Source organism: Nakaseomyces glabratus, chromosome G (genome assembly GCF_010111755.1).
Source record: "Nakaseomyces glabratus chromosome G, complete sequence".
Taxonomy (NCBI): Eukaryota; Fungi; Ascomycota; class Saccharomycetes; order Saccharomycetales; family Saccharomycetaceae; genus Nakaseomyces; species Nakaseomyces glabratus.
Window position 1 is genome coordinate 338,241 of NC_088957.1, and position 22,111 is coordinate 360,351.

The window sequence follows — 22,111 nt, forward strand, 5'->3', positions numbered from 1 at the left end:
CAATTGCCACTTTTAGAATTATTGTTTGTTTTTTGCTTGTAAAGATCCTGCTATTAGTGTATTATTGTAGTTTGTATTTTATTTTTTTTTCCTTCCTGTTCGCACTTGCGCTTCCTTTTTCCCAAAAAAAAAAACTTTGGATATTTGAATATATCATAGATGACGTATATAGTATTTTACGAAGTCACACATGATATGATGTCTAACGTGATATCATGAATCTGACCAGCATAAGTTGAATTTGATATTGAGTTGTTTGGGTGCTCAGCGGTTAAAGGAGCAGTGTTCTAATAAAAAACATAATAATCATACTTAAAGTTCAAGGCTCCTAAATAATTCTGTGCAAGTTTGCTCTAGAGTATATCAGATTGTAGATTTCTTGATCATTACTCTTTACAGAATGGTTTTGGCGGAAAAGAGTGCTAATATTCCAGTTGTTAAAAGCTTTGATGGCACTAAAGCTGGCCCTGATGGTTCACCACTGACTAAGAACAACTTGAAACTATTACAGAAATCTATCTTTGAGCTGGAAAATAAGAATTTTGAGTGTCCTCATTACTTGTGTAGTTTAGATAATATGGCACAGATCAGGCATTCGAGAACCTGGTTTCTGTTTGAGTTAGAGATGACATATGATGGATATTTCAATCTGAGAAATTCGTGCTATTTCACAAGAGTTTACCGCAATATATTGCCAGTGTGGCCTAATACTAGCTGCTTAAGTTTGAATAAAACAGCATTCGATTCCAGAGTCCAGCTTATGCCTTTAAATCACATTATTATATCCAATTATGCTGCTGCCATACCAGAGAGGAAAAGAAAATATAATCCAGATGATATAAATGATATTTATGTCGAAATTGCTGATATAGCTGAATTTGGTAATGTTCAAAAATATATCCCACCAACAATACTAACGAAGCGCCGAAATATGGAATCTTTCAACGACTGTAAAGTTAATACAAAAGATATAATTAGTTTCAAAGATGTTAATCAGGAATATGAAACGTGGTTGGATAAACATCTTTCGCTAGCTAAAGATCGGGATTAAAATAAGATTCTTTGTAGTTATTGTAATTACACGTTTTGTTGCCCTTTTGCTCATAATGATGGATGTTTTTGTATCGTGAATTACAGACAAAGATAAAATGCAAGTATATGGGCTTAAATAAATGTTAAATACACCAAAGTATGTTTTAGTTTCATTACATACTTTTCCTAATAAATCTATTTAGCGACCAAACGTTGTTTTCTTTTTCTTTTCTTTGACTTCTTCATCAGTGGTAGGGTGAAGTCTTATCACATTCGGATAGTCTGGCCTATTACCCATATGCCCTTGATGCCAATCATAACTTACTGCATATGCAAGTATAGACCCATTCCTATTGAAATTACATACTGGAATAGACCCTTGCATAGATGGAAAGCCTTTCAATCTGTGTCTTTGATTTTTATCCCAGAAATGGAAAGAACCATCACCACCAGCGGTAACGAACGTACCATATATAGGATGGAATGCAATACTATTGACTGGATATACCAGAGATTGACTTGATGATCCAGCAGCTCGATTTGGTTGTGTTTGTCTATGGCACTTGAACGAAAAACCGCTCTTCTTCTGTGCTTCATCATCAACATATTTAATCGCACATCTTCCTTCTACTGAACCAATAGCGTAACCATCACCTTCATTATAACATGCTACCACACGTGTTTGCCATTTCAGTGGAGATTGTGAACTCTTAAAAATAGTTGTTGGATTGGCCAAATTTATAATGGCAATGTGCCTCTCAGCTGTACCAACAACCAACAGCTGTTGCTTATTATCCATAGTATAAACACGTTCCGGCATTGCTATTGTTGTTATTGGTTGAGGCTGTCTTGTATCCCAAAATTTAATTGTCTTGTCCCATGATCCTGTGACAAGACATTCAGTATTTGTAGGTCCGCATTGAACAAATCTTAGTGATTTTACAGCATCATTGTGACTTCCAATTTGTTGGCTCTGTCCTGAAGCCACATCATATAATTTAACAGTATTATCACAGCCACCAGACGCAATTCTAGCACCGTCTAAGGACCATCTTGTGCACAGTACTGGACCATTATGCTCATATTGTGCTTTACCTTGAGGAACCCCATTTTGGGCATCCCATATACGCACTTTCCCATCCCAGGAACTGACACTGAAAAGAAAATCATGTTGTGGTGAAAACGCAATATCTGAAATAGAATCATCAGCAGGGTTGTTTATTACAATTTCATTTTGAAGGTCCTTCTCAGTTGCCATTACAGTGCTGGTTGTGTTTCCGGCTGCACTGTTTCTCTGAAAAAACGACATGTCTGTAGAATATAGCCAATGCTTGATAATGTATTAGTCCAATGTAAACAGTTTCAAATTCAAACTTTCTGATAATGTATGATTTATTGTATATTGGATAGGATTACCAGTATTTAAACAACTTGCAATTATTATAGAACAAAGAACCAACGAATCCTCTCAGTATCACCTATATTTTGATCCCTTCTTGATAGGTAATATTTCTAGCAACTGTAATAATTAATGAGATCTAAACTGGATATATTCATACCTTTTACCTTGGTAATAGTTTGGGCTTACCTTACCTTTGAATTTACATCACCATTATTCATTTACACAAGTTCATGTTCTTCCTCATTGATACATAAAACTTCGTATTTCGGCATAATACTGGGAACTTATTGTATACATAGAATGCCATTAAATTAGGTGTCAATACGCAGCCTGATCTTATTAATTGCTACCTCAGACTATATTTTTATATAGGCTTTCGAAATAGTAAAGAAATGAAATGAAATGAAAAGTATTTATTAAAGTCAAGTAGTTTTGCTTTTAAGAACGTCTTGTGTTTAAGTGCATTGAAAACAAAGTAAAATAAAAATCTATAGATTGAATTATGATAATAAAATCGAAATGCATGGTTATTATCATGGGGGTCATTAAAATCATTTCGATAATCGAACGAACGAAATAGTGAATTGAAGGTAAGTTATTAATAGGGTTGGAACTATTGTGAAAAATGTTGCGAGAATTCATGTTGGTTAAAAAAAGCAGATAATGAATATTGGATGAGTTAAGAAGAGCAAAAAAAAAACAGACAATTGATCGAAATGAATGAGTGTAGTGAAATGAATGGTATAGATGTTTAGTCCATGAAATGAAAATTTGTATCATTAGTTTCTAGAAGAATATTAGCATCCGAAGTACCATCATGATTTTCCAAATTGTGGCCATGTGCATTTTCTTCTTTACTAGGTGAGCCCATGCTATTGTGGCTGCCTTGCTCACCAGACACTACAGGATCACCGAACATACTATCAAAGAACAATAAATCCTCTTGATTAGAGAATTTGTAAAGGTTATTTGAAATTTTAGAGCTATCGTTACTATTACTCATGTGGCTGTTCGAATCGGCACCAAAATCAATTTTAGAGTCATTGTTAGCCAACGAGTTGATATCAGAATGCGAGTTACTGTTAGAGTAATGCTTATTAGAATCTGGTGACGCATGGAAGCCATCATTCTTTGGGATGAAATCAATTGGTGACATTTGAGATTGAATATGATCATTAGAGTTAGTAGAAGCATGTGAATTGATATTAGAGTCAAAGGCATTATCTGCATTGTTGTCCTGGAACTTGGTGAAGGATGAGGGTGTTTGCGAATGTGATTTCATTTTGGATACTTGGTTATCTGTATTTGTATCCTTTTGCGGAGCATCATGATCATCATTTCCAAAGCAACTCTCTGGAACTGTCGAAAGTGGACTAGACAATGCGGGTTTGTTAGTATAATTCATGACACTTATACCATTAAAGTTCATGCTATTTGGTGGAGTCAAATGATTTAGGTTTTCCTCTGCAAAACTAGTGGACACGTTTGAAATAGCTTTTCTGATAGTTGTAGGATCTGAACTTTCATGTTCATGCAACATTGGTGTTGATTTACGTCTGGATATTTTTCTTGTGTTCTGACTAGATCTTGGGCTATTTGTTTCACTTGCTACACTTCTTGAAGTTGGTGACTGCATCACATTTGGTGAAACACCGGCCGAAACTGACTTAGCCAGCCTCTTCAACTTCATGGCTCCAGCACTTTCTAATGGAGTAGGTAGAGAGCCCGTTAATGGAGTTTGATTACTTTCCGAACTCATCTCATCTCTTGGAGAAATTGTACTTTTCTTTGAAGCAATTGATGTGTTCCCTACAGATGGATGATCGTACATGTCATCTTTCAAATCTTGCTCATCTCCTATAGTAGTAGGTACAGGAGTACCATTTTGATTTACACTGGATGTAAGCACTGGAGTAACAACCATAGTTTTAGGAGTAGTAACTCCTTGAGATGCTGGCTTTCTTTTCTTCTTTGGTGGCTGTGTTGCAGGAGTTTTTGATTTCGATCTAACTGAAGAGCTTTTAGCAGACCTTGATGCCCCTGTCAAAGGAGTTGCGGCATTATTGGAGTCTGGGGAGGTACCTCTGCTAGTAGAAGAATGAATATCTGAAGCGCCATGGTAAGCAGGTGAATTTGTTCCAACTACCTTTGAAGTGCCAGGCGTCCCTTCTGATAACGAGTTGTTAGAGTATTTGCTCAAAGCGTGATCTTCATCTATGTTGGGGCTTCCATGAGTTGAGATTTCCCGAGCTTTTGCCATTGGGACATCAGGGCTCCGTTGACTTGAAGATCTCGTCCTCTTTAATTGCGGTTGAACTTGCGATTTCTGCAATGTTTGTGCCTTTCCCTGTTGCGGTGTTGGAGCATCCTCGGGACTACTACTATTTCTATTCATTTTCGTCTTGCCCATGTTCTTGGGGCTAGGAGAACTTTGCATATTCATAGTCTGAGCCATCGAGGAGAACGCATTCGCGGCCTGTGGTGTCTTTCCATTGAGCATCATACTGTTGAATTGTTCCATGGTTGGTGAGCCGTTAAAGAAAGGTGCGCCTTGCATGTACCAACTCGGTATTTGGCCTGTCATAGGTAATTGACCCATTGCGCTCATTGGAGGCATCTGGAATCCATTCATCATACTCATGTCAAACATCGGGGAGGACATCATCTGTGCCATCATCATCTGTTCCGGGCTGCCAAACGCTGGGTTTCTGCCGTTCAGATGTGCTTGCTTAGTAAAATCAAAGTTTTGTGAGAGTTGTGCGCGTTTCTGCATTTCCATGTAGAATTGCAACTGTTGTGGGTTCATCATGAACATGCCAGGAGCGAAAGGCATATACATTTGTGGGTTCATAGAGTTCCACATTGCGGGGTCCTGCCTCCTTGCTGGTTCTGCTTCATTAGTTCCCATGTGCTGAGGAGTTGGTGCATCTTTAACATTGGAAGACGGCCGTGGATCGCTAGATTTCAGTGTCGCAGGAGTAGCAGTAACGGTTGCGGTTCCAGCCTCGGTCCTAGAGATGCTATCTATGCTGCTTTTGTGTGTAGTGTTACAAGGAGAAGCCATGTTAGGCGAGTTAGTGTCGTTAGAGTATTGGTATGCAGAAGGGTCGATGTGAGAAGCAGGGCGTGTATTCTTGCCAGCAGAGTTTCTGTCCTGGTTCTCCGTATTCGGAGATGGCTGTTGTGCCTGTGAACTTGCAACAGAAGGGTTAAACATATTCGCATACTCGGGCATCATCATAGTCATCATCATCATCTGGTTATAGTCCAAAGGCATAGCCTGTTGTTGTTTTTGGTACTGGAATTGTTGTGATTGTGATTGTGATTGTGGCTGTGGTTGTGGTTGTGTATTTTGCTGCTGCTGCTGCTGCTGTTGCTGCTTTGATGGTGATGACTGAGTCGCTTCCCGCTGCGGGTTCGAGTTCATATTCGCGAGCATCATGGCAAACAGCATCGGGTCAGTCTCCTCGTTGTCGTAATCGCCGCGCTGTTCTGCTATGTGCTGCATCCTTGCCGCATGGATCGCTAAACTCCTATATATGTGTTCCTGCCTCTGTTGCTGCAACACGAGCTTGAAATACGACTGCGCCGTCTCGGAACCACCCCGATTGGTGGTCGTGTTGAAAATGTCCCAGAACACCTGCCACCACTCATACAAAAACCCCTGCGGCGTGTCCACCACCTCCTCGACCTCAACATCAGACTCCTTCTCAAACGACTCCGCTGTCCCCGACAGATTGCACTTCCGAAAGAAGTCCAGAATATACCGATTCAGCTCGGGCTTGGACTGAGAGTTAAACATCCAACTTGTTAGCGTAGGTTTTATTTTTTTTATTGTTTATCCTTATTTGGTTTGGTGTATTTTTTTAACGCCCAGTGGAACCCAATTTTTCATGTCCCGTTATATAAGGAGAAAAAGGATCTTCCTGAAAGTTTTTTTTCTTTCTTTCCAGGTATCTCTTGGTTCCGTCTGCAGGAATTGTCTCCCGTTCGTCTAGGTCCCTACCCTCCCTGCAGCTGTATCTGCGTCTGTATCTGCGTCTGTATCTGCGTCTGTGCGGTGCAGTCTTCTGACTCTTTCCAAATTCACGTCCGTGTTTGTCTGTGCTTCCATTCTCCCTCTTCCTCTCCCTCCCCGCTCTTCTTCGTTTTCCTCACCTTCTGTCAATCCTTTTTTCACTTCATTTTCTTCGCTGTATATGTTGTCACGTACAGCCACCTCTAAGGCACCCCATTGGAACATTGGGACCCTTGCAACTCTCCCACCTGGTATTCCCCCCCCCACTCGAGGGTTTAGATGGCACTGCAGGAATCTGCTTCTCTTTACCCGATTAGGAATATTTTCGTGTGAAGACGAGGTCGCCACATTGCCAGTGGCATCGCAGGTGGTATCGCAGTGGCCTGTGCTCCTGTGCTCTCCGCTGTGCTCTTCTGCACTTGTGCTTTTGTGCTCTTGTGCACCTGCAGTGGTGAAGTGGGCTGGTACGGGGCTCTCTGTGTGAGGGGTCTGTTTGAACCTGATCAACAGTGCTGCAAAGTACTGCTGACAGTCAACGCACAGTCAACGCACAGTCAACGCACAGTAGAAGCACTCTTACAACGCTCCCTTACGTAAAACTGGTAGTCTCGAAGGGAAGCCCTACTCTAGGGATTGACAAAGGGCCCTGTGTCTCGGAGATAGTGGATACGCTTTTAATTAAAGCCCGAAACGTGTATAAGACCGACAGCTGATATATTGGATTTCATATTTAATTTACATAATGATATAAGGGGAGGGCAGACGAGATCAGGCGATCACTGGTGCTAGCACTTGGTTTTGGGCGACGACGCCGTTGTACTTGCTGTTCAGGTATTTCAGCAGCTCGACTACCTTGACGCGCACGTCCTCGGACTGGAATTGCCTTAGTCTCTCCATGTTCTCCTCTCTGCCCAGTGTAGACTCGCGCTCTAGCTTCAACCTCTCGTTCTCCATGGTGAAGACGTGGCCGAACAGCTCGACGACGTTTGGTGTCAAGCCAGAGATGACCTCGTTGTTGGACTCGTACAGCTGCATGATGAGCTTGAAGATCGGGTCGTACTCTTCGAAACCAGTCTTCAATGGCAAGTGGGACAGCAATGCTGGCAAAGTTTGCTCCAGAGGGATCAGGTTCTGGTGCTTCAAAGCCATTCTGGCGACACAACCACTGGCGTTGGCGAAGGCACGGTCGATGATCTCCCTGGTGGCCTCGTCGTCGTCAGCAGCCTTCTCGTCAGCGACACTCAGTAGTTGGTATAGAGCCTTCAAGACATGCTCGTAGACCTGAGAGACGTCAAATGGAGCGTACTCGCACAGTAGACCAACACCGTAGGCGGCGTTACCTCTGACTTCTAGGGACTTGTCGGAGGTCAGTCTGATCACAAGAGCCTCTAGCATCTCATGGATGTATGGATTTTGCTCCTTCATACCTAGCGCGATCTCAGAAGCAGCACCGACAGCAGAAGATCTCTTGTTCTTGGACTTGGATTGACATAGAGTCAACAAAGTGGTCTTGAAAGGTTCAAAGACCTTGGCAAAGTCTGGACCAAGAGCCACAGCTAGAGATACTAGAACTTCAAGGGCAACGTCTAATAAGGTAGCCTCGGTTTCAGAAGCGTCTAGATCTTCATCTCTTGGAATGTCTTCTTCGAGGTCCGCAACTTGACATGTGTGTTTGTTCTCTAGAACACTAGAAACTTGCAAGCACAAGTTTTCTAAGTGGGAAGAGTTACCGTTGTCCATAATAATGATAGGGCCAAACAACTTGATCATGTTGGCAAAATCTTCTAGGATAGTGATAACCATAGAGGTCTCAAACTCGTTCTCTAAGTAGCTCAATGTGGTCTCTCTGGCGGTTTGGATGACAGCTAGAACACTTGGGTCAACATATGAGGCAGCTGGGAAACCCTTTGGATATTCGTCTTGTTGGACCTTGGAGGCTAGTAGAACAGCCTTGATAATGTTCCAAATGGTGTTCAAGGCTGATTCTCTTAGACCATAGGACTCGTCAACTTGTTGGTTCAAAACCTTCAAGGACTGTTCGACATATGGCAAGAAATGCTCCTTAGTACCCAAAGCTAGCTCAGAAAGAGCAGCGGCAGCAACTTCCTTTTCGTAAGAGATACCGGTGTTGACTGTAAACTTGCTTTGTAGCTCTTCTTCGGTGGCACCATCAGCTAGAGCAGCCAATTCGTCGGCGTCACCATCGAAGTTGAATTGGTATTCGTCCAACTCTAAAGTCTTAAAGATTTCTGGTAGAATAGTTTCCAAGAATGGGGAAAAGTTTTCACCATAAACCTTAGCCAAGTTAGCAATGAAAGCGTAACCAGATTCTCTTAATCTAGCAGAGTCAGTCTTGATAGCTTCGTAAGCGGAGTTGACCAATGGTTCAGCAAATGGAGCGAAGTTTTCAGATCTAACAGCTCTAGCCATAGTGGAAATGTTCTCGAAGGTGTTAGCTCTTAGTTCGATATCATCTTCGCTCATACCTTCAATTTGGGAACAGTTTTGGATGAATTGTTCCAAGTATTGGACGCTGGTCTTGAAGTATGGAACGAAGGCCAAACCGGCAGCAAAAGCTGCAGAACCAATTGCGGATACGACGGCACACTTTAGCTTGGAAGAGTTGCTTGTGGACAGCATGTGGAATAACTTGTTCATTAATGGTTCCAAGTACTTGGCAATAGCTTCATAAGCAATGAATTCTAAGATACCATCTAGGGCAACAGTTGCGTAGTTGTAGATAACAACAGTACCAGCATTGTCGATTATGTCAATAATTAATGGTAAGTAGTCCTCATGGAACTTGGCAACTTCGTCTTGCAAATCAGTGGTCAAGTTGTGAACACACTTCAATGCAGCCAACTTGACGACTTGTTCATTGTCTTTCAAACCACTAATAGTAGCTGGGATAACCTTGTCAAATTGAGACAAGATGTAGTCTGGAGAACCAGTAACAACGACGGAGATAGCCAACAAGATAGCTCTTCTCTCGAAAACGTTTTGAGAGTTTAACATAGTTGGCAAGTGCTCTATGATGACAGCTGCAACTTGAGATGGAGGTAATTCAGTGGAAGCAAAAGCCAATAGTCTGATAGCAACCATTGATGGGGTGTTCTCTTCATTTTCACCAGCTTCATCCTCGTTGTTTAATTCATCTTGAACATCAATTTCTTCAGCAGCAATCTTCAAAGCAGTCAAAGTAATCTCAGGGCCTAGCTTAGCTTGAATAATCTTGGACTTTCTACAAGACAAAGCTGAGATGATGAATTGGGTAGCATAAACTCTAACATCTTCATCGATTTCTGTGTTGATGGCAACTTGCAAAGCCAACTTGATTAGATCAACGATGGCGTTACCAGTAAGTTGCGAGTCCAATAGCAGGAAATCGTTCAAACAGTTGAAGATTTGCTTAGTGTTTGGAACATCATCGGCTTTGATAACAGCTTCCAAAACAGAGACCACAGATGGAATCATAGCGGCAAATCTGGCAGCTTGTTGTGGGTTGATTTCTTCTTGTTCTTCGATCAAAGCAGAGACATGATTCAAAGCTTGTGCAGATAGAGATCTTGTTTCCAAAGAGGTAGTATCATTGATGGTTTGAGAGAATAGGGTCAAGAAGTCATCTATGTAACTGACTAAACTGGAGTCAAAATCTTCCAACAAGGACAACAAAATGAAAACTGCAGTTTCTCTAGTCTTTGAGTCCTCGCCGGCAGCAGCTTGCACCAAGTTTGGAATCAACTCAGGCCATTGGTTGTCACTCATCTCTTCACTACCGATAACGGCAATAACACGAGCATTGGAATGACGAATAATTTCCTTTTGTTCACTGAAAGCATATTGCAACACGGTTTCCTTGATACCATTCTTGGTAGCCACATCAATAGAAGCCCAGTGCTTTGGAATCAGTTTTCTAACCTCAACACCAGCTAGTTGTTTCAAAGCATCATCGTTGCTGTGATGTAGAATGTGTACCAAAGCGGCAACACTATTTGGCTGTGTATAGAATTGCTTTTGCAATGTCTTGGTGGCCTCTTTCAAACCAGCAGAGTTTGGTTGAGTAACAGCAGCCAAAGCCTGCTCTAGTTGAGAGATGAATTGTTGATCCATTTTATTATATTTTTTTTAAAGATTTTCGATTTACAAAAGAAAGAATACCTATATCGTGTCAAACCGTGCCTCCTGTTTCTTATAGTAATGTTTTTTTCCCTTCTATGGTATCTTTCCTGTTTCAATCTCCCGGTGACTTCTTCCAACAAATACAAGATATAAATATATGAGAGACTCCACTTATAACTTGAAATATACTGCCGAATTTACATTAAATAAAAGCTAAAAACATGAATCAGATGTTTATTGCGATGCGATGAGCTAGCTCATCGCATCTCATTTGGTGACAAACTGCAAAAGTTCACAATGGATTTCTTCTGAAAATTTTTTGCAAAAAAAAAATTGAAAAACTTAAGTATGGCGTGTAGAGTGAGACAAAATTTTCACCAAAAGTATCAACAATTTGGTGCTGAATAGAAAAAAAACAGCAAATAAGGTGTAAATAGTGGTGAATTGATGGTATTAATGGTGAGTGATAGTGTCTATTACATTCAGTTAAACCGGTTTATAATTCTATAGGAACTGGAACGTTATCAACTTCTTTTTATATTGGTTAAAGGAAGAAAATTTGGTTTATTGACTGCTGAGAACCTACGTTGAAAAGGAAAATAAGGGTCTAATACATAAATTGAACTGCGTACTCGCTTGAAGATTAAAAGATGCTACCACTTTACTTGTTAACTAATGCCAAGGGACAGCAGATGCGTATAGAGCTGAAGAATGGTGATATAGTGGAGGGTGAGCTGACTAATGTGGATAATTGGATGAATCTGACTCTTGCCAATGTGAATGAATACAAAGGTAGTGAGAACAACACAAACTTGCCTCAAGTTAAAGTTGTTAAGTCTAAAGAAATCTACGTCAGGGGTGTTTATATAAAATATATCACACTTCAAGATGATATCATAGAGAAGGTCAAGCAACAAATCAACAACAATAATAATAATAACAATAATAGAAAGTTTAACAACAGAAATCATCAAAACAACTACGGATATAGGAGGAATAACACTGGTGGTAATTACAACAATGGCAACAACAACAATAATAATAATAACAATAATAATAACAGGAGAAACTACAACAACCGTCGCTACTACAACAACCAAAACCAAAACCAAAACCAAAACCAAAGCCAAGGTCAAAGTCAGGGTCAAAAGAATCAACAATTTGAGTAGATTATCGGACCAAGATAGACATGACTTCAACATTCAATAAGACAATAAGACAATAAGACGATTAATAGGATATAGACTTACTCGCTGTGTTGAACACTTTGTGCATTAATGTGACTTTACTACCAATTTTTTTGTTTTATTCTTTCACTTTCATGAATAACGTACACATCAAAAATTACCAAATAAAAACAATTGTTGGAGTTTCCCAAGTTCGGTTTTTTTACTCCATATGAAAGCAAGATGAAGACTCTCTTTCCTATCTGACTTTAATTGTGTGCATTTAATTACAAATATGAGTGATCGTATACATATTAGAGTTCGACATGTCAAACAAAATATGTGGAGAAGTTTTTCATATCTCTTTTGCAGTTCAGTTCATATATTTATTTTGTAATATTAGTTAAATCGATATGGAAAGTTTCACTTTTTTTTATATTATTTGTCATTGTAAATATAAACTAATGCATTGTTTTTCTTAATAGAAATATATTAGTACAGGGAGGGCAGATGAGGGTTAATCTGCTATATTTATATAAAATGGTTAATAGCTAAACAGTGATTGCAAATGCTTATTATTAATTATTCATTACGATTATTAGATATATTTAAATATTGGGATGAATGCTATAAAATATCCTCGCCGAGATTGCCCAATCGAATCTGCAAGGGTTGCTTATACTCCAGTGGACTCATGAAATTGTAGATGAGGATTGAATTGAGTGTACTATGTCACGCAGCCAGCAAATTATATCTGAAGGTCTACTTTATAGATTTGTGTGACAAGCATATAACTGGTTAGATAACTCAAGGAGCCTAATGCCCAGCCACACATACCGTTAAATAGAAGACTGTAACAAACAGAAATGAATATAGATGAGAACCCTTGCATGTTTAACACAAAAAAGATGTAGTAAAGAGAATATAATTCCATATACCAGGCACAACTACTACCCATTAAAAAACTCTTCCATCCCCAGGTGTGACGTAGATATCTATCATTTTTAGCTTTTAGCATAACGTAACAGCCAATAATTGCAATTTCAATGGTAACAATGGAAAGTATCAAAATATTTGCAAGTAAAAATCCATAATAATAGTAAAAGCTGGTCTTCTCTAACCATACTGATTTATAAACATACTGCAATTCAACCCAAATAATGATGAAAGAGAAAAACCCACCCGCTAAGGCGCCAAAAGTAGTGAAAGAATCATGTTTGATGTCAAAAACAAGTCTTTGATATAAGGAGACTTTTTTAGTAAAATCACTCCTAGATTTCCTTGAAATAGTGTTCCTCCTTAATGAGGTAATTCTTTTCAATGTGTTGTAACTGTCAACCTTACAATTTAAAGCCAGTACACCTCCCAAGAGACTTAATGGAATGCATGTCACAAAATATATAGATACAAGGAATACCTCAGTCTTGAATGGTAATGCATTAGTAGAGTCGTGTGCCAAAATTATGCAATTCAATGAGAAGGAGATTACCATCAATAGACCTGGAAGAGAAGATCCACAAACTACTGAAAACTTGTAGACTTTGGTTCTGTTCACTTCATTTCTTAGATATCCCTTTAAAATTTGATATTCAATGTAAAGTCTAGATCCAATATACCCAGATATAGCAGCCCCACAGATAAAACAAATCAGGGACATGGTTAGCACAGTGAATCTGATATTATGAAGTTTACTCAAAGAGCAGGAGATAATTAAAGAGCCTAGGATTGTAAATGAGAATTGGATACCCATAGAAGTTAGACATATTAGAGCTTTCCAATATGGAATCTTCCCCACAGTTATCCAAGTCTTGGCATTAACAAATACAGAGCCAGATATTTTATCATCATTATCATCTTCATTGTCCTGACCTAAATTTGTTGAAGTATTTATATTACGACTTTCCCGTTCCTTTTTGCTGAATATCTTCAATAAGATTATTGATACAATCGTAGTGGTCATTGACGCGATTCCTACCGAATTCAAAAAGCTCATCCAATGAAATTGGTTTGCTTTTGAATTGGATAATTCACCATTGTTCAAAAAATAATTCCAGCGATGATTCCAATCAACTTCAAATTCTTCCCTCCAATAAACAGAGTAGGTGAAAGGTATAAACGTTAACTCATCATCCTTCTCTGGAACAATTATTTCATATTTATCATGGTTTTTATTGGCACCTGGGCAGTGATAGTCACTAACCGATTTAGGATACACTTCAAATCCCACTATTGTAAATTCTTCCTCAGATACAGGGTGGTATCTGATCACTAACATAACATGGTTGTTCAAAAATGTCTTACCAGTACGGTCGTCTACGTATCCTACTGGAAAACCTGCAGCGTAGTATTTATTGTGGTTTGTACTAGAAATGAAAGTAGTTGCAGCTGGTAAGCTTTCATCAATAAGCCATTGGGTCACATAGCCCTGTTGAACAAGTTCTTTTGCTTTTATCATACCCTCCTTCTTTGTCTTTCTGGCACATAATATCTCACAAGGACTGTCAATTCCAAACGACAACTTATAGTCACTTTGCCATTTTCTATCACCACGGAATATCTCATCTAGGGATAGATGTAAAGGTTTCTTTTCTTTGGTTGGAGGACAAATGAAAGGCAAATCATAATAAGCGTAAGGCAATTGAGTAAGGTCAGATTCAACTTTATTAACTATAAGTTCGACATGGTCTCCTATTTTGTATAGATTAGGGTTTACCCAACCATGTGAGTTATAGTTTAAAGTAATCGCTGACAATACTGACGGTATTATCCAAAAACAAAACTTTATTAGAGAAGCTACAAGAGCCAGAAGCAATAGCATGGAAACCGCACTTTTCATGCGATTAGCAGGCCGCGAAGTAGTCATATCATATAGTGTGCAGTGTTATCAAAATTTGGATTAGATATCGGTTCAAAAAGTTGTATCTTTGGGCAATTATGTACCTTTACCCCCGCAATTTTATGTTGTATCCTTTTTTTTAATAATGTGATGTCTATCAATTGTTTTAAAGTTAAACAGTCAAGCTTGGCACTATTGAACAACAAAATTCAACTCTAGTACTGCAATAAAAATAAGATAGTTTATTAAACTTTCCTCCCCAAAATTGCAATTGCAGTATTCGAAATGAACACTTTCTTGCTATTGTTATTGTTTTTATTTTTTTTTTTTTTTTTTCAGTTGTCTTGTCATGCGTGTCAGGTACTTTTCTCGGGGCCCCGAAAAGTTGAGAAAATCGTTACAGGTTTTCCTTTCTATCAACGTAATTCTGAGTAAGCGATCACTGTGGATTTGCATAATAGCAATTAGCTGATTGACCCACATTTACTTCTAATATTGTAACTAAAGATGATATAGTAATAAGTATAAATTAGTCATTAAAAGTAGATTAGGTAAAGTAAATTACAAAATATTTATTTGGTAAGAAAAAAAGTAAAACAGGTTAGTATGGGAATAAAAGTGATCTTTTCCATTCTAAGGGGGTATCTTTTAGCATATAGCCCAATCAAGCAAGGATTTTGATGCCATTATTGGGAGCTATTCAAAAGATTTTATTCTTAAATATTACAATTTTCTTTTGTGATGTAAAATCTGACGTTTACAAATAAAAGAAAGCTTTACTTTTATATGTCAAAGTAAAAAAAAATTTTCCGGAAGAGATATTCGATAGCAAAGAAATAAATGGTCTTAGTAGCATTTTCAAATATGTTCAGCAGGTTTATGGTGTTCGGTGTCAAAGTATCCAGTATCTTCTGCTTTGGTACTATCCTCCAATTTTCCTGGTTCTTTTGTTTGTCTACTAGTCTTCCTAGCAATAGCAGGTGAGGCCATACCGGAAGCTAGTAAGAATGGACTACTAAAACCATTGGTACCTGCAGTGGTGCTTGATAAGTTTGGTGTATTCATACTTGTATCTGAATCGGAAGTTATAACTGTTGTTTCGGCATTGTGGGAGGAAGCGGTGTGATTGAGGGACTTATCTGGATGGCTTCCATGGTCATCTTCATTCCATAAACTCTCTTGGTTTTGTAATTGTTCTTCCCTCAGCTTAGTCTCTTCTCTCGCTTCAGCCAACAACTCTTGAGCTTTGCTTAGTGATACAGTAGGTGTGGAGTATGAACTAACTACTGGAACAGTGGTGTCGATGTCTATAGTTGCTTTGATTAATGCTGCCATCCATCCTCTCATTTCATCCTTAGTGTCGACAGCAAAGTAGTGCGTTCTTGGTTGAGTAAAAGTCAAACCCTTCTTGGATCCAGGTTGCGGTGGAATTAGTTTGAAACAGAAGCGGCCTTTACCTGTACTTGCAGCATATAGCGAAACTAGTTTATCATCCTCTTTGGCAGGGATAACACGGTGTGCGGTAATATCTATCAAACCACGTTCTCTTGTATCAGTAGTGTTAGCAAAGTAGGAAAGTCTAGTACCATGTAAGGTAAAGAATCTTGTTTTCCACACGCTCACAGCACCACTACCTTTCTTACTTAACCACCCAGAATAGTCTGCATTTTTCATAGCGTCTCGTACACTGATAGATCTCAAACCCTCAGTAAATGCCGAGGTATGTTGCTTTCTCAAACCAGGCTTGGTAGATTTGTTCTTGGATTTTACAGCTTCACTAACAGATCTCTTTTGTGGTTCCTCGGCAATAGCAGTACTAGCTATGGCCGACTTAGTTTTACTTTGTGTCTTTGCGCTAACTGATCTTTTCTCCGGTTGTGGACTACGCTTAACCGGAGTTGGTTGTTTAGCAGCTGAGGGTGAAGTAGGAGTAGTTGATGGAGAGCTTTTGGTAGCATTGTTTGTGAATTGCTGTTTAAAGGGACTCAAAAATATAGATGCTACTTTACTTCTGTCATTGCCACTTGGTTTACGCTCAGTTACTTTACCATTTGAAGAGAAACTAGCAATCGAAGAATTTCTTCTGTGAGTTTTAGTTTGAGGTTTGTCTGAGTTCTTTTTAATATCTACCATTGAAAGAGACCTTGATGGGCTTGCATATATACTTGAAGTTGCGCTGGCATCCTCGGAGATAGCACTTTCATTCGCCTCATCGCGCTTCTTCTCACTTTTTATTGGCGAAAGCAGTGACACTCTATTCATAACAGTTTTGAATGGACTCAACGGAGTTTCTGAATTGCTTTGGTCTGCACTTGAACTTTTTGAATTGCCTACATTAGTATCTATTTGTGTTGATTGACTTACTTCTCTAACAGCCTTCTGTTCATCGTTCGAAAATGTAGGTAGTCTCTGCGGTTGCACAGGGCTGGGGTAAGAAGGTGGTTTTGGAGCCCTTCTTGGTGAAACAAACAAGTCACCCTTCTCCTCGGAGACACTGCCACCACCTATCCATAAGGATGTAGGTCTATGTTTGGTAGAAGGTGTTCGTGTTTCACTTGATGGAAGGTCTTCTAGTGAATGAGAAGCATTCCTTGGATGACTCCTAGGAGCACTGGTGTTTAGAGTTGGGGCAGGCATTAAAGCACTGGCGTCGTTTCTGTCTCTATTTTTCTCCACTCTTATCACATCGTGTGAGCCCACTTTACCTTCTCTAGCAACAACTTCCCTGATCATCTCTATCTGCTTATACATTTCAAATCTAGTGCCAAAAGAGCTAATATCCAATTCTTTTAAATGCTCCAGTTGTAATTCAAGCAATATCTTACCAGAAATTTTGTGTTGTTGAAAACTGCTAGCTGATTTGATATCAAACCCATGGCCTATAAAGTATGCAGTTACTTCATCTGGTGTCCAGTTTTCTACATTCATCAACTCCATGATTTCGTTTTGATTTCTCGGTAGGCTCACTGTAGAGGCTTCATTCACATTCAAGCCTTGCGTAGTAGAGTATACAGTGTTCTGTGTCACATCTCCAGAGTTGTAATTAGCTGATGATAACGTAGTATCGTTCACATTTGCATGCTGTAAATCTTCTAAGGCCTTATCGATATCGCTTATCGTGCTTTTCACTGAGACGTTACGGTTTACATTATTGGTGAAAGCAGAAGCTCCAGATTCAACTAGATAAGGAGATGGCAAATCGTTCATTACTTCAGAATTTGAAAGTGCTGGAGAATTCACTAGGTCTTCTCGAGAGCTTGGGCTATATATACGCTTCGAAGATTTTGCTCTCATAACTGTAGATTTTCTCTCTGTTGCCAACACCTGAGTAAAAACCACGGGATACAACCCTTCCTCTTTCGTTCTCAGGTTCCGCCCATAAAACCAGCCGTCGTTAAACTCACCATCATCGTTAATCACTTGAATTTTGTCACCTGGGTTCATATCCAGCTCATCTTCCATCCTTTTTGTGTATGCATTTATAGCAATATACAGAGGAAATCTGCTTTTACTACTAAATGTCTGGGAACTTGGTGTGGCTGCCGAGCTGGTGCTAGCATTCCTCGCAAAACTGGTGTCCAGCTGTGCAAGCTTCGGGGTATTCACGCCAGACATAACTCAAAAAACAATACAGTATGTTTCCTATTTCCCTCCAAAATAAACCTTCTAATGGAGTAAAAGTTAAATGAGGTGCCGGTCGTTGAGCTATGACTATGGTTTTGGCCCTTGATATAGCTCCCGGGACTCAAAGGTACTTATAGTCGATGTTGTTTTTTTTCAGTTAGGGATTGAGTGGCTCCTTAAAAATTTAGCATGAGGTGTCCACATACGGTGTCCGGTTTTAGAGTGACGAAGCCCATCCAGCGAGCTTCAGCAATATTATATGTTATACAGGTTTTGGAATATATATTAATGTAGTGGATGTAAGCTGGTTAAATTGGAGGATATTCTGGTAGTACTTTGTGGTTTTCTAGTCCTGATGACTAACCTTTTATGCTCACTTCAAAAGTGCATATTGCCAAAAAAAAAACAAGCTGATGATGTCAAAAAATTTGTTATGAATATTAATTATATGTTGAATAAAAGAAATGCATTTCTATCTATATGTGAGTGTATGTTCGTAAAATTCATTGTTTCTGAGATCATATCAGGTATAGTTTAGTGGCTATATGTGAAGGCTTCGACATGTGAGCCATGGAGCAATCCTTTTCCTTAGTCTGCTTCTGTGATTGTTGTAGCGGGCTTGGTTTAATGGATAAGCTGCCACATGAGCAATGCAGGTCTGGGTTTATGTGTAGACCATGTTTAATTCCTCTTAGTGGGCACCTAGTAGCGCGTTCGTCTCTGCCGCCCGCCAGTTGTCCAAATCGGAGAAGCGTTGGGCCTTCCAACTCTTCGGGTTCAACAGGTGTGGGTTTCTTGTTCTTTCTTTGGCGAGATAAGAACCTTGCAACGTGAGTCTTCTTCTTCACGCTGGCCCGAGATTTGATTCGCGGCGAGAGCACATTGTTGAACTCAAGGAACCGCTGTCTTGAACTACTGCTGTACTTCCGGTACCCTTTTTGCTTATTGCTGGATATGTTAGCGTTCATAAAATTCATCTTGAAACACTCCAGAACAGTGTTCGCATTTTCCTTGGCGATCATAATGCTATATTTGCTCCTGTATTATATATGTTCTAATATGTTCTTTAAGTTTTGTTATATGCTGTATTGTAAGTTGCACTATTGTAGCAGCCTAGATAATTTTTATTATGTTGATCTTGTTCTTGATGACTACGATTACAATAAGATACTTATAATTAAATTTAAGACGTGGGTATATATATATTGGAGAGATTTAGAACATTCCAGTTTAGTGCCCATAATCTCCTTCATACTGTTTATGTGTGTGGGTACTATCATATAAGAGAAAAATGGCACAAGAAGGGCATTTTTTTAGCAAGACAACAGCGTTATTGGTTAAAAGAAAAAGGATCGCATATGATATGTGTGGGAAAGGGACAGAGTATTGGGCTATTATTTATCAAGCGGAATCACAAAGTATAGAAATCACAAAAAGAAAGAAAGCAAGCAAGTAGTAAGTGAGCAGGAACAAAGCAATACGACTAAATTCTAAAAAAAAAGTCTCGGATAAGAATATAGAATGATCGTCTTCTAAAACTGGATTTGCCAAGGGGGAGAAGGATACTAGGAATGTGTTCTTCTATAACACTTTGTACTACTTTGTTGAAATGTGTAATGCTTGCTTGATGCCTGTTCACGCAAGAGATTGTGGCAGAGAGATACAAAGGATTAACAGTTTTGTTTTTTTTGATAATTTTTTTTTTTAGTCCACGGTGCAAATAGGGCGATGCCAAAGGAATAAGTAGTAAGAGGCTATTACGTCAATTTGTGAGGATTACAGAGAACACCGTGAGAGCAAAGGCTATCCCATTTTATTCAAGAGAAGCCCACTTTGCAATGTTCCTAGTTTCTTCGTTGTCAGGACTAGATAGATAAGAAGACTCTCTCGTCCCCCAAATTCATAGCAGTGCTTGCAGGTGCGTAGTTGCAGCAGTTATTTCTTTTTAAGATGTTTAATAGTGAGAGAACTTTGATGTGACAAGAATCCCTGAAAAACGGACAGATTCGTGTCGTGATCTAACACCGGCCAATTCTTTAGAAATAGGATGAATTGGGCGAGATATACACTTGTGCAGAACTATACACCACCCAACGAATATGAGTTGGGGGGGATAACAAATATCTATAGAAATTTTTTGGGGAATAGTGTCTAAATGGGGTGTATTCGATAAAGGGTATATTATGTAGTCTGTTAATGCAATTTGTTGAAATCAGGTCTTCTTCTGTACTTTTCGGAGTACTAGCATTTTGATCTGTTTCATGTTTATGGTCTTTCTGCATAGAGCACAGACACCTCCTTTACGAGGAGTTCTTGAGTTGTTTACCATTTGGAACAAGCATTCGCAACAGAATACATGCCCGCAGGGAGTCATAATAGCAACATCTGGTGGCTCGAAACATATAGGACATTTGTAGTCTCGTACCCGCTTGTATTCCCTTTTCTTGCTCTCCTCGTCATTGGCCTCTTCGTCTGGTATCTCGACCACTTGCTGTTCCTCGGCTTCCAAGTTGATGGTCTCGGGTGTCAAGTCTGCATTGCGCCTCTTGTTCATATTAGTTACTTCCAAGTCATCGTCATCATCGTCGTAGTCACTACCTTCGCCCTCCATGGAAGCATGACTTCTCTTCTTGGGAGAATGCTCTATATCTAGGTCTGTCTCTATCTGGTCTTCACTCACGCTGGTCTCACGTTGGCTATCTTCATCATCTTGCAACATATTTATCATCTCTGATCCGAAATCACTGTTAGACCGTTCCTCGCGTATTACTGTTATAGAGCCATCACTGTCGTTGCCATCGGTGGGAACACTGCCAGCATGTTCACCACTCTCAGATTTAGCCATCGCTCAATATACTCTGAGCGTCATTAAACCAAAGTAAATACAAACACACTAACTTAAATATCTAAGAAACTTCTAGTTTAACTTATAATCATTCTCTAATCATACACACTATTCATGCGTATAATCCCCATTGTTATATTTGCCGGATGAGCTAGTACTAATGCATACAGACAAACTGCGCAGTAACTGGTCCTCCCCACCTCGCACACATAATTGCCAAAAGAATTAAGACAAGACCCGAGAAAGAGAGAGATAGAGAGAGGCAGAGAAGGAGGGAGGGTCAATGTGCAGAGATAGAATGGAACACTTTGCAAGATTTGCTTACTGTGTTTACCCGGATTATTGAATTTAGCATATTTGCTACGTATGTAGTTATCTATTACTTTTTTCAGAGGCAGGTTTTCAGCTAGATTTTGTGACTGCTCTTTCTTGGGGTTTCCGAACGGGTCGCGTATTACACCCATACATATTTGGGAGTGCTATGTCCTGGGTATAGATTTTTCTGAAAACGGATGGATGGGAAGGACTGATGCAGACAGCAAGAAACTGAACTGCTCTTTGCAAGTTCTGGATTCCTTGGGAGAGGTCGATGGTTTGGCTGTTCCCTAACTCATACCATCGCATTCTGAGTCTGTAATGGCATCTGGATCCAGCACCATACGCATACGGGTCGGGCTGTAACCCTGAGCCTGGCACTAGCCAGTGTCGTGCTAGCCAGAGTCGTGCTAGCCAGAGCCGTGCTAGCTAGTGTCGTGCTAGCCGGTGTCGTGCTAGCTAGTGTCGTGCTAGGTCCAGCTCTTGTCAGGAGGTCTCTGTGGTGGAACTGGGCACCTCCTGCCTAGGCCGGCGTGCCCACCTTCTTCCTAGCACTACCACTGGTTTCCACCAGACCTTAGCACTTTGTAGGAAGGAGGTAGGGCAACGGCAACTCATCCCATAGTGTAGCAAAATCTGGAAAAACCTCAGAATCAAGCATCTCAACCATTGATGGCATTACATTAAAATGAAAACATAGATATTTCAACGATAGGCGCTTAGTAGCATTTGTTTCTGGCTTCATAACACTAAC

At 39.7% G+C, this 22,111-nt stretch overlaps 9 protein-coding genes across 9 annotated transcripts; 2 read left to right on the top strand and 7 right to left on the bottom strand.

The window, feature by feature from the left end:
• Positions 1–400: 400 nt before the first annotated feature.
• MAM1 (Mam1p) lies at positions 401–1,051 on the top strand (the record flags this gene model as incomplete). The annotated part of the gene is made up of 1 exon (XM_446510.1): positions 401–1,051. One exon carries the CDS (start codon positions 401–403, stop codon positions 1,049–1,051), a length of 651 nt encoding a protein of 216 aa, XP_446510.1.
• Positions 1,052–1,231: 180 nt separating this feature from the next.
• Positions 1,232–2,341, bottom strand: GLE2 (RNA export factor GLE2; the record flags this gene model as incomplete). The annotated part of the gene is made up of 1 exon (XM_446511.1): positions 1,232–2,341. The coding sequence occupies one exon, from the start codon at positions 2,339–2,341 to the stop codon at positions 1,232–1,234; it is 1,110 nt and encodes a 369-aa protein (XP_446511.1).
• Positions 2,342–3,185: 844 nt separating this feature from the next.
• On the bottom strand, positions 3,186–6,236 carry FLO8 (the record flags this gene model as incomplete). Its single annotated transcript, XM_446512.1, has 1 exon — positions 3,186–6,236. One exon carries the CDS (start codon positions 6,234–6,236, stop codon positions 3,186–3,188), a length of 3,051 nt encoding a protein of 1,016 aa, XP_446512.1.
• A 984-nt stretch (positions 6,237–7,220) lies between these two features.
• Positions 7,221–10,562, bottom strand: KAP123 (karyopherin KAP123; the record flags this gene model as incomplete). The annotated part of the gene is made up of 1 exon (XM_446513.1): positions 7,221–10,562. One exon carries the CDS (start codon positions 10,560–10,562, stop codon positions 7,221–7,223), a length of 3,342 nt encoding a protein of 1,113 aa, XP_446513.1.
• A 659-nt stretch (positions 10,563–11,221) lies between these two features.
• On the top strand, positions 11,222–11,740 carry LSM4 (U6 snRNA complex subunit LSM4; the record flags this gene model as incomplete). Its single annotated transcript, XM_446514.1, has 1 exon — positions 11,222–11,740. One exon carries the CDS (start codon positions 11,222–11,224, stop codon positions 11,738–11,740), a length of 519 nt encoding a protein of 172 aa, XP_446514.1.
• Positions 11,741–12,485: 745 nt separating this feature from the next.
• TMN3 (Tmn3p) lies at positions 12,486–14,600 on the bottom strand (the record flags this gene model as incomplete). The annotated part of the gene is made up of 1 exon (XM_446515.1): positions 12,486–14,600. One exon carries the CDS (start codon positions 14,598–14,600, stop codon positions 12,486–12,488), a length of 2,115 nt encoding a protein of 704 aa, XP_446515.1.
• An 831-nt stretch (positions 14,601–15,431) lies between these two features.
• Positions 15,432–18,188, bottom strand: BOI2 (Boi2p; the record flags this gene model as incomplete). Its single annotated transcript, XM_446516.1, has 1 exon — positions 15,432–18,188. The coding sequence occupies one exon, from the start codon at positions 18,186–18,188 to the stop codon at positions 15,432–15,434; it is 2,757 nt and encodes a 918-aa protein (XP_446516.1).
• A 527-nt stretch (positions 18,189–18,715) lies between these two features.
• On the bottom strand, positions 18,716–19,219 carry SPR6 (Spr6p; the record flags this gene model as incomplete). The annotated part of the gene is made up of 1 exon (XM_446517.1): positions 18,716–19,219. One exon carries the CDS (start codon positions 19,217–19,219, stop codon positions 18,716–18,718), a length of 504 nt encoding a protein of 167 aa, XP_446517.1.
• A 1,190-nt stretch (positions 19,220–20,409) lies between these two features.
• SLX8 (SUMO-targeted ubiquitin ligase complex subunit SLX8) lies at positions 20,410–21,042 on the bottom strand (the record flags this gene model as incomplete). The annotated part of the gene is made up of 1 exon (XM_446518.1): positions 20,410–21,042. The coding sequence occupies one exon, from the start codon at positions 21,040–21,042 to the stop codon at positions 20,410–20,412; it is 633 nt and encodes a 210-aa protein (XP_446518.1).
• Positions 21,043–22,111: the final 1,069 nt, after the last annotated feature.